Source organism: Macaca fascicularis, chromosome 2, assembly GCF_037993035.2.
Source record: "Macaca fascicularis isolate 582-1 chromosome 2, T2T-MFA8v1.1".
Classification (NCBI taxonomy): domain Eukaryota; kingdom Metazoa; phylum Chordata; class Mammalia; order Primates; family Cercopithecidae; genus Macaca; species Macaca fascicularis.
The window spans coordinates 115,578,122-115,594,398 of record NC_088376.1 but is presented as its reverse complement, the minus strand read 5'-3'; the positions used below and the strand labels follow the sequence as shown (position 1 = coordinate 115,594,398).

At 58.7% G+C, this 16,277-nt stretch overlaps 2 protein-coding genes across 13 annotated transcripts in view; both read right to left on the bottom strand.

Moving 5' to 3' along the window:
* Positions 1-5,291, bottom strand: part of STAB1 (stabilin 1) — a 30,128-nt gene extending 24,837 nt beyond the window's left edge. For 10 of the 11 annotated variants that reach the window (XR_012431249.1, XR_012431248.1, XR_012431250.1 and 7 more), the window contains exon 1: positions 5,134-5,291. Coding sequence is in view for 6 of the 11 variants with exons in the window: in XM_005547352.4 (XP_005547409.3) it covers positions 5,134-5,205 (72 nt within the window). In the remaining 5 variants the exon portion in view is untranslated. Of the gene's footprint in view, positions 1-2,858; positions 2,927-5,133 lie in introns of all 11 variants that reach the window. The other variant, XM_065540681.1, reaches the window with a different exon arrangement.
* A 2,280-nt stretch (positions 5,292-7,571) lies between these two features.
* The window catches only part of NISCH (nischarin), a 38,686-nt gene continuing 29,980 nt past the window's right edge, over positions 7,572-16,277 (bottom strand). For both annotated transcript variants that reach the window (XM_005547348.4, XM_074032416.1), the window contains 8 exons: positions 15,941-16,065; positions 14,785-14,834; positions 12,034-13,437; positions 10,955-11,297; positions 10,400-10,556; positions 9,795-9,923; positions 9,115-9,276; positions 7,572-8,758 (listed from right to left, as the gene is read on the bottom strand). In XM_005547348.4, coding sequence (XP_005547405.2) covers positions 8,148-8,758; positions 9,115-9,276; positions 9,795-9,923; positions 10,400-10,556; positions 10,955-11,297; positions 12,034-13,437; positions 14,785-14,834; positions 15,941-16,065 — 2,981 coding nt within the window. In that variant the 3' untranslated portion in view covers positions 7,572-8,147. The remainder of the gene's footprint in view (positions 8,759-9,114; positions 9,277-9,794; positions 9,924-10,399; positions 10,557-10,954; positions 11,298-12,033; positions 13,438-14,784; positions 14,835-15,940; positions 16,066-16,277) is intronic.

Sequence of the window (16,277 nt, the reverse complement as noted above, 5' to 3'; positions counted from 1 at the left end):
ACTGCAAGCTCCGCCTCCCGGGTTTTTACGCCATTCTCCTGCCTCAGCCTCCCGAGTAGCCGGGACTACAGGCGCCCGCCACCTCGCCCGGCTAGTTTTTTGTATTATTATTTAGTAGAGACGGGGTTTCACCGTGTTAGCCAGGATGGTCTCGAACTCCTGACCTCGTGATCCGCCCGTCTCGGCCTCCCAAAGTGCTGGGATTACAGGCTTGAGCCACCGCGCCCGGCCAGTTTATGGTTTTTTGTTTGTCTTTGAGAAAGGGTCTCGCTCTGTTGCCCTGGCTGGAGTGTAGTGGTGTGACCATAGTTCACTGTAATCTTGAACTCCTGGGCTCAGGCGATTCTCCTGCCTCAGCCTCCCAAGTAGCTGGGACTACAGGCATGTGCCACTGTGCCTGGCCAGTTTGTTTTAAATTGGCCCTCTGGCTGCTGCCTGGGGAACAGAGTCGTGGGGGCAGGCGTAGGTGGGAAAGAGGCCATCATCACCTGCAGGTGGCTTGGGCCAAGGCAGGGATGGTGGAAATGGATTGGGAGATATTTGAGAGGGCTTGGGGTGGTGAGATGAATTGGGAGAAGGTCTCAGCAACTGGGTGGGGCATGAAAGATGTGAGGAGTCCAGCCTGCCACCACGGCATGGGCACAAGGATGCTGACAAAAGTCCCAGGCCTGGAGTCCCATTCACTGGCCTGCCATAGCTCCTGGACGTCCACCAGCCTTCTACGGCAACAAAGTCCCAGCAACCTTCAGCACTGAACCCAGGAGGCGTGAAGCTAAACTCCCAGTTCTAGTGGGAGGAAGGTGCATAGGGAAGGGCATGGAGTGGAGGGAGTTGTTTGGGAGGCTTAGGGCACGGCCCGGAGAAGCAGAGATGTTCTCATCTTGAAAAACGCTGACCACACTGTGGTCCAAAAGGAGTGACCCCAGAACATCCCTTTCCTGGAATAATTAACAGATGTGTGGCTTCTCAAAGCAAGAGAAAAGGAGAAATGGTGCCCCTGACACTTTATTATGGCAAATGCCAGGGCCCCAGAGCCTCTGTGCTACCGTGATTTGGCCTTTTCCGCTCATGCCTCTGCGGTCTGCAAACAGGGAAGTTGCTCAGAGCAGCCTGTGTCGAGTGGTGGAGCTGGGATGTTGTGGTCTCGTTCCCCGTCCTGAGGCTCGCCTTTGCTGAGCCAGGGAGAGACTAGGAAATTGGGTAACTTGAGGGCTGAGCAGCTGCTGGCTCAGGGCAGAGGCTTGGCAGGAGATAGGCTCCCCTCAAAGCCACCTGGCCAGCTGAGCAAAGCTGCCAGCGCGTCACCATTCTGGCTGTGGACCAGCTCTTGGAGGAATGGTGGTCAGCTCTGGATAAGGGCTCAGGCTGAGTAAGACTGTGCTGGTCGCACTCTGAGACAGTCAGGGCTAGATGGAGTGATGGGTGAGTTAGGGCCCAGAAGGAAGCGGGAGCTTTGGGGCCTGGTGTGGACACTTGCTCACAGGACCTGGGTGTTTGTAAACATGTGTAAAATGCTGATGAAGGGTAAGCTGGCTGCCACATCAGTGCTTCTCCCAGACCACAGCCGAGGGGCCCTGCCTCCGCCCCATGGTCTGGAAGGAGCATCAGCGGTCTGAGCCCACATCTTGCCGTTGGTCCAGCTGGGTGGAGTGAGGCTGGATCAGGGCCTGGGTGCTGAGTCAGATTCCCTCCTTCCTGGGGGCATCTCGGGACTGAGCCAGAGCGGGTGCTGTCTCCCCCCACCCCACACCCCCCGCAGACCTGATTTTGCAATGTCTGCTTCCCACAGAGCTGCTGCTAGGGGAAGTTGAGGAGACACGAAGTGTGAAGTCTTTGGTGAGAAGGTGGATGAAGTTCTCCCAAGCTGGGACCTGGCTCATGGGAACTTTTTAAGGCTGAGAGCCCAGAATCTAAACCCTGTCAGAGAGGAAGGAACCCCAAACTTCTTCCCCCTACCTTCAGTCAGATCAGGGAGGGCGCAGGGCTGGGTTCTGGACCGTGCTCCTCTCCCACCACAGGTTCCACTGCACATGCCTAGCCGCGTGCCCTCAGTGAAAAGCTGCTGAATGGGCAAGTGCTAAGGGCCTTCCTGGAAAGCTTTCCTGCCTTGCTGACCAAATTCATCTGCACGCCAGTCCTGTTGCTGCCCTTACTGAACAGGTGACCCGGGACATCCCTTCCCCTCAGAGCTTCCACTCCTAATACAGTTGTTCCTTGGTGTCTGTGGGGGACTGGTTCCAGGACCCTCCTCAGATACCAAAATCCACGGATGCTCAAGTCCCTGATATAAAATGGAATTGAGGCTGGGAGTGGTGGCTCACATCTGTAATCCCAGCACTTTGGGAGGCCGAAGAGGGTAGATCACCTGAGATCGGGAGTTCGAGACCAGCCTGGCTAATGTGGAACTCCGTCTCTAATAAAAACACAAAAATTAGCCGGGCATGGTGGCATGCGCCTGTAATCCCAGCTAGTTGGGAGGCTGAGGCAGGAGAATCACTTGAATCTGGGAGGTGGAGGTTGCAGTGAGCTGAGATTGTGCCACTGCACTCCAGCCTGGGCGACAGAGCGAGACACCATCTCAAAAAAAAAAAAAAAAAAAAAAAGGCATCAAATTCACATATAATCTATGCACATCCTCCCGTATACCTTAAGTCATCCTTAGATGACTTATAATACCGAATACAATGTAAATGCTATGTACATAGAAAACTCTGAACATGGGGCTGGGTGTGGTGGCTCACACCTGTAATCCCAGCACCTTGGGAGGCTGAGGCAGGTGGATTACCTGAGGTCTGGAGTTAGAGACCAGCCTGGCCAACATGGCGAAACCCCGTCTCTACCAAAAATTAAAAAATTACCTGGGTGTCGTGGCGGGCACCTGTAATCCCAGCTACTTGGGAGGCTGAGGCAGGAGAATCGCCTGAACCTGGGAGGCAGAGGTTGCAGTGAGCCGAGATTGAACTACTGCCCTCCAACCTGGGCAATAGAGTGAGACTCCATCTCAAAAAAAAAGTCTGAACATGTTCAGTAGATATGCCACTTTTTTTCCTGAATATTTCCTTTTTTTTTTTTTTTTGAGATGGAGTCTCGCTCTGTCACCCAGGCTGGAGTGCAGTGGCACGATCTCAGCTCACTGCAAGCTCCGCCTCCCAGGTTCACACCATTCTCCTGCCTCAGCCTCCCGAGTGGCTGGGACTACAGGCGCCCACCACTGCGCCTGGCTAATTTTTTGTATTTTTAGTAGAGACGGGGTTTCGCCGTGGTCTCGATCTCCTGACCTTGTGATCCGCCTGCCTTGGCCTCCCAAAGTGCTGGGATTACAGGCATGAGCCACCACACCTGGCATCTGAATATTTTTTTTTTTTTTTTTTTTTTTTTGAGACGGAGTCTTGCTCTGTCGCCCAGGCTGGAGTGCAGTGGCCGGATCTCAGCTCACTGCAAGCTCCACCTCCCAGGTCTACGCCATTCTCCTGCCTCAGCCTTCCGAGTAACTGGGACTACAGGCGCCCGCCACCTCGCCCGGCTAGTTTTTTATATTTTTTTAGTAGAGACGGGGTTTCACCGTGTTAGCCAGGCTGGTCTCGATCTCCTGACCTTGTGATCCACCCGTATCGGCCTCCCAAAGTGCTGGGATTACAGGCTTGAGCCACCACGCCCGGCCCCGCATCTGAATATTTTCAATCCAGGGTTGGTTGAACCCAAGTACAGGGTGCACAGATACAGAGGGCCAACTGCATTTACCATGAATCTTAGCTACGCAGGGTGCTGGAATAGAGGCCAGGTGGCTGTGTTAGAGTGGCCAGCACTGCTGCAGCCCCATCCACAAGGAGTAGTCACAGCCATAGGTCTCTGACAAGGAAAAAACTCTAATCTGAGGCTCCTCACTGACCTCTGTCCTCACTGCCCAGAGCATGAGGAGGTGGCGGAGGCCTTTGAAATTCCCTTGCATGGTACACAGGGCAAAACTGAGTTAAGGGGAGGGCAGGAGCTCACCTGCAGGGCTCTCAGCACAGCCCTGGAGCCCTTGGCTCTTCCCCCATCACTGTTACCTTCTCAGCCTCATATCTTCCTGTCCCCAGCCCTGGCCTGGTCCTGAAGCTGGTGAGGCCACTCTCCCTGCTGCCTCTCGGAGGGACCACAGGCATCCAAGAGAAAGCGCCTGATGGTGGCAGGGGGCCTGGGTCCCTTGCTGGAGTGCCTGTGGGATCCTAGGCAAGTCCTCCCCTCTCTGGACCTTGGTCTGCCCATCAGTGCCATGGGGATGGTGGTAGCTGCCCCAAGAGGCAGACACGCTGGGCCTCACAGGAGACAAACTACCCCCATCACCAGGGTGGGAGGCTCTTTCAGAAGCTCCCGGAGGCCCCTACCGTGGGGCCTGAGCAGACCTGCAGCCAGGAGCCTGTCACAGGGACCTGACTGAGGGGCTGGCCATGGCTGCATACCGGGACCCTGTCTGCTCGCCAGCACAAACGGATGGCCATTACAGGCAGGGGTTTGGAACATGGCTTCAGAGTGGGAATGGCCTGTCCCCGTCATCCTAGGGCTTTGGCTTCCTCATGAGGACAGAAGGAGTTGCCCCACAGCTGTGAGGATTCAAGGGGACCTGCCCGGGGCTGTGGCAGCTCTGAGGCTGAAGTGTGTCCTTGCCAGCTGCTCATAACCCCGGGCACTGGGGGTGAGTGACTCATTCTGCTTCCCAGTACTCTTGGGGCTGGACACAGGCACACACATGCACACACGTGCCCCATGTGAATCTGTAGTCCTCGGGGGTTAGAGGTGATCACATCTTCAACCCCCAGGTGAGGGCCGCGTAAGACCTGGGCCTCCGTCTGGGCCAGAAGGGTGGGACGGGCCTGCCTCTGTACCCTTCAGCTGCAGGCTGGGGAGCCCTGGCTCAGCATAGTCAGAGGAGGGCAGGCTGACACACCCCTGAACCCTGGGTGGCTGGGTGCAGACCTCAGCCTGGGGAGGTGGGCACAATAGCCAGCCCCTAGGCCTGCCCAGAGGCCAGACAAGGCGCCAGCGGCGGTTTCTCCCCAGGCCCATGCCCCTCCACGTCCAGTCCCTCCCTGTTCCCACCACCGGCTGGCAGGGCCCAGACACCGTGTGCCCCTGCAACTGGCTCACACTTACCTGCCCCCTGATGAAGACTGCCAGGCAGAAGGCCAGGAGGCAGAGCGGGAGGAGGCCCTGGGGCCCCGCCATGGCTGGTGGGCACGCTGTCCAGGACAGAGTCAGGGCAGCTGGTGGCGTAGGGAATGAGCTCTAGGAGGCAGGCACAGCACAGGCAGGCAGGACGGGGCGGGCAGTGGCCTTAAAAGCAGCCCGGAGGCCCCGCCAGCTCACCCCCACAGGAACCCGCCAGGATTTCCTCCTGCGTATCAGCAGCCTGCAGGCGGAAGGGAAGGTGCTGGCCACTGACCCCCCATGGACGGCCTGAGCCCTGCTCAGGGCTTCCCAGCCGGGACCCTCCTGGCATCACAACCTGGAAGCCCAGGCCACATGAACCCCAGGACGTGGGCTCTATCAGGGGTTCTGAAGCAAATCCAAAGGCACACGTGAGCGACTCCCCCGCCTGCGAGTCCAGTGTGTTTCATCCAGAGACTCTGGGGGTTCTGGTCGGCGGAAGGCAGGGCAGCCCCTGAATGGGTCTGTCTGTTCCTGCCTCCATCTTTCCAGCTCCAGGGTGCTCATGGGGCTCTGACTCGCTACAGGCACCTTGCTAGCCCACCAGACCTGCATCCCCTCATCAGCCCCAGCCACTCCCAAGCAGCTGGTCCCGCCTGCCAACCCCCATCCACCCTCCCTCCTTCCCTATCTGCCCCCTACTCAGCAGCCCATGCTCAGCCAGCTTGCTGCAGCACCTCCAAACCCCACTCCAGCCTGCTGGTCTCTCTGGACTCTCCCCAGCCAGGTGTGCTCCAGCCGCACAGGCCTCTCTGCTCCTTCAGTGAGCTCCCCCGTCATGTGCTGCTACCCCAGATTGTCACACTCTGGCTCCTTCTCACAAGTGCAGTCTCAGGTCAAGGGCCACCACCTCAGAGCGCCTCCCTGGTCTCAGCCTGCAGGTGGCCCTGTACCTGGTTCACCTCCTGGCAGCACAGGCCACCAGCTGACATTGGCTTGTTCCATTTGTCTCCCCTGGAACATTAGCTGTGGGAGAGTAGAGGCGCTGTCTGGCTGGTACGTACGGTAGATGCTCAGTACACATGTGCAGAAGGAATAAATTAATGGAGGTGGCTACTTTTATGATCCCTCTGTTACTGGTGGGGAAACTGAGGCTCAGAGGGGCTGGGTAGCTTTTCCGAGGTAATCAGTTTTCAAATCCAATCCCAGGGCTACTGCCTGTGAAGCCACCGCTGCCTGCACAGCCAGCACCCCCGGGAGGTGCAGTGGGCCCAGGCTGAGGGCCTCTGCGTGCCAGGGCTGCACGTGGTGGGCCTTGCCTCCCGTTGTCACTACCCCCAACTGCAGATGGTGTAACAGCTGGGGAGACAGGAGTGGGCCAGAGCCCGGTGGCCATCTGTAAATGCTTCGGTAAAGGCCAGGTTGGGGAAATTTTCTCCTCCCCAGCACACCTCCACTCCCATCAGTTTGGAGGGGCCTTCAGGCAGGCCTCTGAGATCTGGCTGGGATGGGGGTTGCAAGGGGAGACCTTCCCCCCATTCCCCACACCCACAGTCTTTCTGGGGGTGCAGGGTCCTCCAGGCAGGACCCCCACCCTGCTGGCACCAAGGGAAACTGGGGAGCAGAAGCAGGTCTGGGAGCCAGGCTGGCCACGCCACCCACATCTCCACAGCCCTGCCTGGCCCAGCGGCCCCAAGGTCCTGGGGGCTGAGGCTCCTGGCTGGGCCAGGATGAATTATGCGGGGCTCATGGGTCCCACTCTGGCAGCAGGAATGGAGTTGGGGAAGAGTGTGGCATGGGGTTGGCTCCCAAAATCCCAGGTCCTACCTCATCAGGCTCCCTGAAGCAACCCTCAGGGAGGGGCCCACGAGCCTGTTTCAGGGACATGAAGACAGACACAGATGAGCATGCGCCCCTCCCTCCACTGTCCACCACCTGGGTCCACCTCCCCACAGGCCTCCCCTGCTGCCATTCAAGGGCCACCTTGGTGAGATGCCCCGGCCCCCACCAGCCATCCCAGACTCCGGGATCTCTGTTCCCCTCGCCCCTCCCCTACTCTCCACAGGGGTTGAGACAGGCGGGGTTAGGCCCTGGGGTGACTGACACACAAGACCTGCAGGACGGCCTGAAGAGGGTGGCATGCCCTGCACTCAGGCAGAGGGGCAGCGGCTGGTGTGGCAGGGGTGCCCTGAAGAGTTTCACAGACTTCTTGTTTGCCCTGGGCTCATGGTTTAGCCACAGCCCAGCATGGCACTGTCCAGAGAGGCCATGGCCCTGTCATGCCTCCCATGTTCCAAGAAGTATCTGGTTCCTGGAGGGCTGCTCCTTCCTTTCCCCCAACCCCTCACCCTCCTGTGTCTCCAGGGCACCCTCTCTCCACCTGCAACCATGCCCCAGAGGGAAGCCCTGCTGGGATCCCAATGACCCTTGATTTAGAAGATGCAAACGGTGTCAAACTCTGCTTTATTGGAATAGAGAATACAGGCAGCAGGAATCACACTTGGTGCTGGCAGCTCCAGGTCCCCTGCCCCCACGGGCTCTCCCATTTGTCTGGATCAGGGGAGACCTCCACTTTGAAGAACAATATGGGGTGGGAGCTTCCAATGTGCATTCTGCTACCAGCCTCAGGATTAGCAGCAAGATGCCCACAACGACAGCAACAGCAACAAAGGACTGGACTCAACATTTCAAGAAAGGACGTGTAGAAGAGAAAGTCAGACCCACAGCATCACGTGTTAACAACAGTCCCACAACAGCAGACACGACACAGGTGTGCACGGCCGCACCACCTGCAGGAGGCTGACAGCACACCGACAGCCCTGGAGGCGCCCGGCATTCTCACTCCCAACATGAGAAAGAATTAACACAACACACACACGTTCACGTTCTCTGTGAGGACAGTCAAATTAAGGTACCAAAGGGAGGAGAAAACATTTTAAGAGAACACAAAAGCCTGCTGCCCTGCCCCAGTAGGCACCAGGCTAGACACGGCAGGCGGTGATGGCTGGCTGTGGCCTGGGCTAGCCGGTGAGCTCGACAGGCAGCTCACGGCCACACAGGGCCTCCCACTGGCGAGCCAGCAGCGAGATGAGCTTCTCTCGGCTCTCGGCACTGGGGACAAACACCTGCCACTGGACTTCACGGCCCTGGCCGGCTCTAGCTGGGCCACCTGGCACCTCCCCAAAGTGGTCCAGGGTGACACTGCCCATGAGGTCATGACCTTGCACATCATCAAAGACGAGGGTGAGGGCCTGTGGGTAGGTCTGGTAGCCCATGAGCACTCGGTCCAGGTCCCGGACGCGGCGGCCATCGTCCAGCCGGTACCTGTCTCTCTGCGGCGGTTCTTTGGCAAACTCGGGCAGCGGGTAATGGATACAGTCCTCATCCAGGAGGAAGATCTCAGAGCTGGTGAGCACGAGTGTCTTGGGGCGCAGGGGGCCCCTGCAGCACCCAGGGGGTGGCATGCCCACCTGGAAGGCCTGCACATACAGCAGGATGCTGAGGGCTGGGGCCTTCTCTGGCTCAGCCATCTTTTGGGCCACAATGAACGTCAGGTCCCCAATCTCCTCCTCACTGGGGTAGGTGAACTTGACACGACTAGAGTGGATCAGCTCATAGTTCTCCATCTTCCCTGCAGAGAGATGCCACCAAGGCTGTAGCCTGGAACCGGCCCCTCGTGGGGCTGGGAGCACCAAGGGCCCCAAGTCAACTGAGAGACCCCAGCATGAGAGAGGCAGGAGAGGATGCTCCAAGTATGGGGCCCACAGGCCAGGAGCCCAGAGCAGGCACCAGAGATGTGTCTGCCAGATGGTTGAGGGACTGCTGGGGTGGAGACTCTGCCATAGAAAAGCCCCACATAAAACCCTGGCCAGCTAAGTGAGAAAAGAGAGACAGAAGCAGAGAGGGTTCTGGGGCACAGAGAGCCACCCTGGGGCCTGTGATGTCTGTCCAGGCAGCCTGTCTGCAGCCTGAGCTAGACAGGGGTACCTGTGGTCTTGTTCCCAAACTCGGAGTAGAAGTCCTTGTCAACAGGCTCTGGTGAGGGAGTGCGTTCCAGAGAGGACAGCACGACCATGAGGTGCTGGAGGAAGCAGTGCGTCAGGTAGCTGTCCCGCGTCAAGCACGTGACCACCTGCACCGGGGTGGAACCTGCACGAGAGGGGATGGTCAGGGCCACAGGCCACTGCTCCCCAGCCCTATCCCTGCCACTGACAGCCACCCCGAGCCCCTAGCAAGCCTCAGCCCAGAGGCCAGCGCCAGGAGGGCCCACGTAGGAAAGCATCATGGAGCCCTGGGAAGTGGCCATTCCTTCAGGCCGGAAGAGCTTAGGCATTTTTCTGGAAGGGGAGACAGAGGCATTAGGCAAAGAGCTTAGTTTTCTCTCCCCAGGAAGTGTGAGTCAGAAACATCCTGCCCAAGACCAGGGCCCACTCTGCTTCTGTCCGGGCCAGTGCTTGCCGCACACCCTGCCTCCTGCTCTGAGCCCGGGAGCATGAGTTCTGCTCTCTCAGCAGTTCCTGAAGCTGCTTCCTCCCGCCCCGGGTAAGAAGCGGCTCTTGAGCACAGAGATAACTGTCTATGATAACCCACCCCCATACGGAAGGTGGAAGCCCACTGGTGATGCTGGCCTTCACCTGAAATAGGACAAAGCACAGAGGGTCACTCACCCGTCAGGCGGAAATGCTGGTCGAAAAGCCCCACATTGACGGACTGCAGGTCACTAAGCTTTAGCACAAAGCACTGGGAGATGTGGAAGGGGCTGTTGTTGTAGTCGGTGTTTTTCTGATGCCAGAAATCTGTGTGATGGAGAAAGGGACAGAGGGAGGCGGTGGCAGGCAAGCACAAGGGTCCTAGGTGTGCAACACGTCCAGCAGGAACAGGTCCTCTTGGTTGGCCTGGCCAGGCCTGGCAAGGAGCTATTCCCGCTTCCACCCACGCAAGGCCCCATAGGCAATGCTGTCTGGAGTCTGAGCCTCACCCAGCTCAGGGGAGTCACCACATCATTGACTAAGGCTTCCTGTGCGGCCCCAGGGGCAGAGGCTGCCTGACCCCTTCTCATCAGGGGCCCTGGCACAGTGCATTCTGCGTTCACATCTGGCCATGGACCCCTCCCTCATGACAGCTCCCCTTCCTCAGACAAGCAACTCTCAGCCCACTGCAGCCAAGTCACTGACTGCTGCCTGAAGTCACACAGAAGGCTCCAGAGAATGACCCCCAGCCTGTCCCAACCACACACTCCAAGCTCCTGAGCCCCAGCAGGCCCTGTGCCTACCCTGTAGTGGCTCTGAGAAGTAGCGGCGGAGGCCGTCATGGAGCACAAAGTACACAGCCTTGGTAGAGAGCAGCACGCAGGCGGTCACCTCTAGCCCTGGGGTCTGGTAGAACACCACCGAGGACCACATGAGGTGCCTCAGCTCCTCGTTTTCAACCTGGAGACGGGGGCACTCCTGTCAGCTCCACCACCCTAGCAACCTGCACATACCAGGGACATGCCCACAGCTCCCACAAGGAGACATGTGAAGCCCCTCTTGGCTCACCAGTGAGTCCATGTGCTTCAAGGCAGAGAGGAAGTGACGGGTGGGAGACGGCTGTGGGAGGGGGTTCTACCTGGGGCTGGAAGTGGCACAGGAGGTGGTGACACAGCACAAATAGCGAGGGGAGGGCAACTCAGGACCTCACTGCCCAGGTCCTCAAAGCTGTGAGCAGCTCAGCTGAGGACTCCCTGACATCAGGAAAGTCCAGGGATCTAAGGCTGACCTGAAGCGAAGCTGGGCCTCGCCCTCAGGGCTGGCTGTGCCATAGCTGGCACCCACACCCGGGCCACTACCTCAGCAATGCTGCTGTGGAAGAGCTCGATGATGGCGCTGCCCCGCAGGCTGGCGACGTGCCGGAGTGATGGGCAGGCAGGCAAGTGCGAGGGGATCTGATTCTCCTCCGAGGTGGCCTGGATGAGGTGCTCGCTCGGGTACTGGGCAGGGGCTTCGGCTGGGGGTGGGGCTGGAGCCTCCACTGGGGTCTCCTTTGGGACCAAAGTTGAAGTTGAGGTCTCTGCTGGGGCCGGAGTCTTCCCTGGGCCTGAGGCTGAGGCTGCTGCAGGGGCTGGAGCTGGGACTTCCACTGGGGCTGGGGCCAGAGCCTCTGCTGGGACCTCCTGGGGACGCTGGTCATTGCTGTACCCCCCGAAAAACACCATATTAACAGTGGAGCCCAAATGAAGATTCACATCGCATGTGCAGCTTCAGAGTGAGGAGACTGCATGTATCACACATCATCTATGGGTCACTGCGGACCTCCACCAGCTTCTCTATGGGAGAACAGAACAGCACGGCTGGGCACGGTGGCTCACGCCTATAATCCCAGCACTTTGGGAGGCTGAGGTGGGAGGACTGTTTGAGCCCAAAGTTTGAGACCAGCCTGAACAACACAGCAACATGTTGAGATGGGTGAAGCCTAAGGCAGATCCTGGCCCACAGAGCCATCCATGGGACTATGACCCTGGCGGGGGTGGTGCCTAGAGACCATGCTTGGGTCCAGTGGAGCACAGCAGCCAGGGCGACAGCTCTCCTGGCCTCAGTGTGCTGCAACCTGTTGCTCTCCCACTGGGCAGGCAAAGTCGGGGCAGCTCCCTTGGCCTGCCCTGCATGGGTGGCAAGAGGCTGGGCCAACCCATTTTGTGAGAGGACAGCTTTCCTGGGCTTCTTCTACAGCACTGAGATAAAGAGCAGCCTGGCACCAAACCTGGGGTGATGTAGGTGGTGATGTAGAGGGAGGCTGGGGGGCAAGGGGTGGGGGGAGGGGGCCCCGCTCTCGCAGCAACCTCCAGCCCACACATGAGCTGCAGATGCTGAGATCACACACATGCCAGACCCATGCCCCCGGGCCCCTGAGAGCTGTGCTTGATCTCACCTGACCCTGCGCTCAGCAGGCTGGCCATCCGCAAAGGGGCCCTGGGGGCTGCCTCCCGTCCCAGGGGTCTTGGCGATGACCACAGTCTTCAGGTCCTGCAGCGAGGCCCGCAGCTGGCTGTAGATACGCAGGAAGTGGAACTTCTCATGGGGCAGCACGAAGATGGCAGTGACAAAGCGGTACCCCACGAGCAGCTCGAGCACGTGGCCGTCAGCAAAGGCGCCCCGAGGCTGGGTGCAGCTGCGTGTGGGGTCCAGCAGCACGGTGGAGAGCGGCACGCGACTGAGCTTGAAGCTGTTGCGGTTGCGACAGTTGTGGGTGCCACGGTTGGGCATGGGGTTGAAGTCGGCCTTGATGACGTTGAGGTGCTGGGGTGTGAGCAATAGCCAGTAGGGGATGGCAGCGGACTTGACGGCCTCAGAGGGCGCGCAGCAGGAGCGCCGCACGGCGGAGCAGAGTGTGCAACTGGCCCACTCGATGTTGCCTGAGTAGTCCCCGGCGGCTGTCTGCACCATGCGCTTGTCGCTGTAGACCAGGTAGACGGGGAAGCAGCCCTGGCTGCGCTCCTGGCAGCCGCCAGCCACCTTGTAGAAGGTGAGCAGCTGGCGCAGGAACTCCTGCAGGCTGGTGTGGCTGCCGTAGAGGATGGGGCTACACAGCATGGCCATGTGCTGGGGTGCAAAGCATGAACGCAGGTCCGCGTGGAACTCGTGCAGGTTGGCGGCGTCTGAGATGATGAAGAGGGTGTTCTCACTGTGCCGTACCTTAAGCACCAGACACAGCTCTGGCATGAGGAAGCCGAACTCGGTGAGGTCGCCATGCGGAAAGCAGAAGACAAAGCGCAGGGAGGAGAGGATGTGCTGGCTGCTGCCCCGAGACTCCTGGTGCGGGATCTCGAAGACTGCGATGCCGAAGTCGGTGAGCACGAGGCAGGCGGCGAACTGGCGGATACTGCCCTGCACATGGATCAGGAAGCACCACAGCACCTTGAGGATGCGGATGTGCTCCAGCAGGAAGTCCTCGTCCGCGCCCAGGGCCCACTCCAGAGCCAGGCGCTCCTCCTCGGCCTCTTCATCCTCCTCTTCCTCCTCCTCCTCTTCCTCCCCCTGGCCTCCTTCCTCCTCCTCCTCCACGTCCGGGGGCCCCATTTCAAAGTAGCGGTTCTCAGCAACATCCTCCTCTTCCTCCTCCTCCTCCTCCTCCTCCTCGCCCTGGCCCTCCTCCCGCTGGTTGGCAGCCTCGATCCAGGCAGGCAGCTGCCGCTCGATGGCCTGCCGGATCAGCGTGCTCAGGCGCTGGATGAAGTCCTGGTTGGTGGCTGTGTAGCCAATGCAGGTGAAGGGCAGGAAGATGATCTGGCCAGACCCGGGCACCACCTGAACCTCCGGCTCGGCATGGTCTGGGCTGTGCAGGGAGAGGCCAGGTCAGTAGCATGCTGGGAGGGGCCCCTCCCACCTCCCACCTCCCACCTCCCACCTCCCACCTCCCACCTCCCACCTCTGGAGCCCGCTGCTACACCCTGACCCTAAGAAACCAACCCATGGGTCTCCCAAGCCTCCCACACAGCCAAGTCAGCTCCCAGGATGAGGGCCCTGGTGGGAGCCAGTGCTGCCTGCTGGAAGGCTGGGTCGCCAGTTTGGTCAGAGTCTATGCTTTCAGGGGCTTGGAACATAGGTGCCCGGCACAGCTATGCCCAGACCACGAGTTCCCACAACAGAAGCACTCTCGTGGACTTCTAAGTCATTCAGCTGCTGCCATAAGCCCTAGAGAGAACGAACACTCCAGGGCATGAATCTACTTGTCGCCCCTGGTGGCCTCCGTGGCAAGGAAGTGGGCTGGGTCAGGTCTTAGGACCTTCACACTTAAAATTCCAGCTCTTCTTGGCCACTGCAGCCCTCGCGTGTAGAATGGGAGTTGGTAAACTTCTGCAAAGGGTCAGAGTACACATTTGGGGATTTATGGGCTACCCTGTCCATAAGATCTTTAACAGCCCTTTAAGAATGTAACTGTCCAACATGGCGAAACCCCATGTCTACTAAAAACAGAAAAATTAGCCAGGTGTGGTGGAGGGCACCTTGGGTGGCTGAGGCAGGAGAATTACTTGAACCCGGGAGGTGGAGGTTGCAGCGAGCCTAGATCACGCCACTGCACTCCAGCCTGGGTAACAGAGCAAGACTCTGTCTCAAAGAAAAAAAAAGCAACTGTCATTCTGGCCAGGCACGGTGGCTCACTGGAGTTCAGGAGTTTGAGACCAGCCTATGCAACATGGTGAATCTCCATCTCTACTAAAAATATGAAAAATTAGCTGGGGTGGTGGCGTGCGCCTGTGGTCTGGGCTACTCAGGAGACTGAGGCTGAGACAGGAAAATTGCATTAATCTGGGAGGCGGGGGTTGCAGTGAGCCGAGAACATGCCACTGCACTCCAGCCTGGGTGACAGAGTGAGACCGTCTCAAAAAAAAGAAAAAAGAATGTAACTGTCATTCTTAGCTCCCAGGCTGTGGGCCACACACAGGCCTTGACTTGCCAACCCCTGGTGTAGGGCAACATGTGCTGAGCAGAGTTTAGGTATTGAATTTGGAAAGAGATGGAAAAGTCCATCACCTGTGTCTCTTTAGAGGAAGAAATAGTTCTGTAGGACTTCTGTGAACAGATTTTTAAAAACACCTGACTGGCCACCCCGGCCCGCAAGCACAGCGTGTGCAGAAGGCCGTGCAGCCAGGCCCAGGTCCCTTTCCAACCTCTTCCTTACCTTGCACCACCAACAGCTCCTGGCATGTCCCTTAAATCATCAGATGCTGCCTGATGGAGAAAGAAACACAGTCAGTCCCCACCTGCTGTAGCCAGCCCCGGCATTTACCGGGTGCCAGACTCTGAGCTGGGCATTCTGTCCTCCATCACCACCCTGAGGAGGCTCCCCATCCCCACACTCTACCCTGGGGCCCACTCTGGGACCCAAGGGCAGAGACTCACTTGGCTATCCCACCAGTACACAGCAGGGCTGGGATTCCCACACTCCCAACCCAGGGCCAGAGCCTCTCGCCACTCTCCAGGGATCCGGCATCTGACTGCTCCTTGTGCTATGCAAGGGTCCAGGTAGACAGTCTGCAAATTTGGTCTGACCCTAACTGGCCAGCAGTAGACACAGCCCTGGCAAGTCCCTCCCAGTGGTCTCTGTGAACTGGGGGAGACCTAGGGCTTGGGAATCTCTTGCTCTGTGGCCCAGGGAAGGGTGATGGGAGAGTACTGTGGAGTACTGAGGACAGACAAGGACTCTGCAAACTGTCCCAGTGTCACAAGGCAATAACCTTGTGCCGCTGCAGAGATGGGGCTGGAGGGAGGCCCAGGCACCAAGCACGTTCGCCAAGCACACAGCAAGCACCCTTGCTTTCCTCCTCTCTTTTCTCAGGACACAGGAAGGGGCTCCGGAACCCTCAGTAACAACCACAGAGGAGGAGCTGGAGTTAGACTATTTCCCAGACCACCAGGGTGACATGCGGGAAGGGGCCGAGTGGCTCCAGGGGTGCCAGGAAACACAGAAAAAACCCAAACAAGCCCCCGCACAAGGGCCTTTTGAAATGCCTTCCCTAGGGAAGCCTGCTCACAGGGTCACCTGCCCCCTCGCATCCTGGGCCCAGTGACAGAGAACTGCCTGTTCCCATCAACCAAAGGGGGTGGGGAAGGGAAGGAGGGAGGCTGAAAATAAATCCTTAACCACTGGGTTTGTCAGGAAGACAAACTCAACTAGAGACAGGTCCAAGAGAAAGACCGTGGCGCAAAGCAGAGGATGCCAAACCCTGGAAGCATCTGCCTCAGCTCCAGCTAGGCCACTTCCTACTGCACACAACCCCAAGCAGAAGGGTCCACCCCCAGATGTATGGTTCCCAGAAGCGGGAGGAGGGCATTACCTGTCCCGCAGGGATGGACTCCAAGGAATTAGAACATCCCTGGGCAATGGGCTGGTCCTCGGGAGTCAGACTGTCGGTGGACGAGAGGCTGCTGGCCAGGGCCTCTTCCTGAACGAACACGATTCCTGGAGAGACCAGGGCGGGCAGGCAGGCAGGGTGGGTGGGGCGGGGAGAGCGGCCGTTCAACAAGTGGCGCTGGGCCTCTCAGGCTACCGGCATGGCCGGGGGCTAGCCAGACCCCAAAACCCAGCCACAAGGATTATAGAAGAAAATGTTAAAACTGAAATCTCAAAATAACTCAAGAGAGAACAAATGACTGCTTATCTAATCTCAGAGC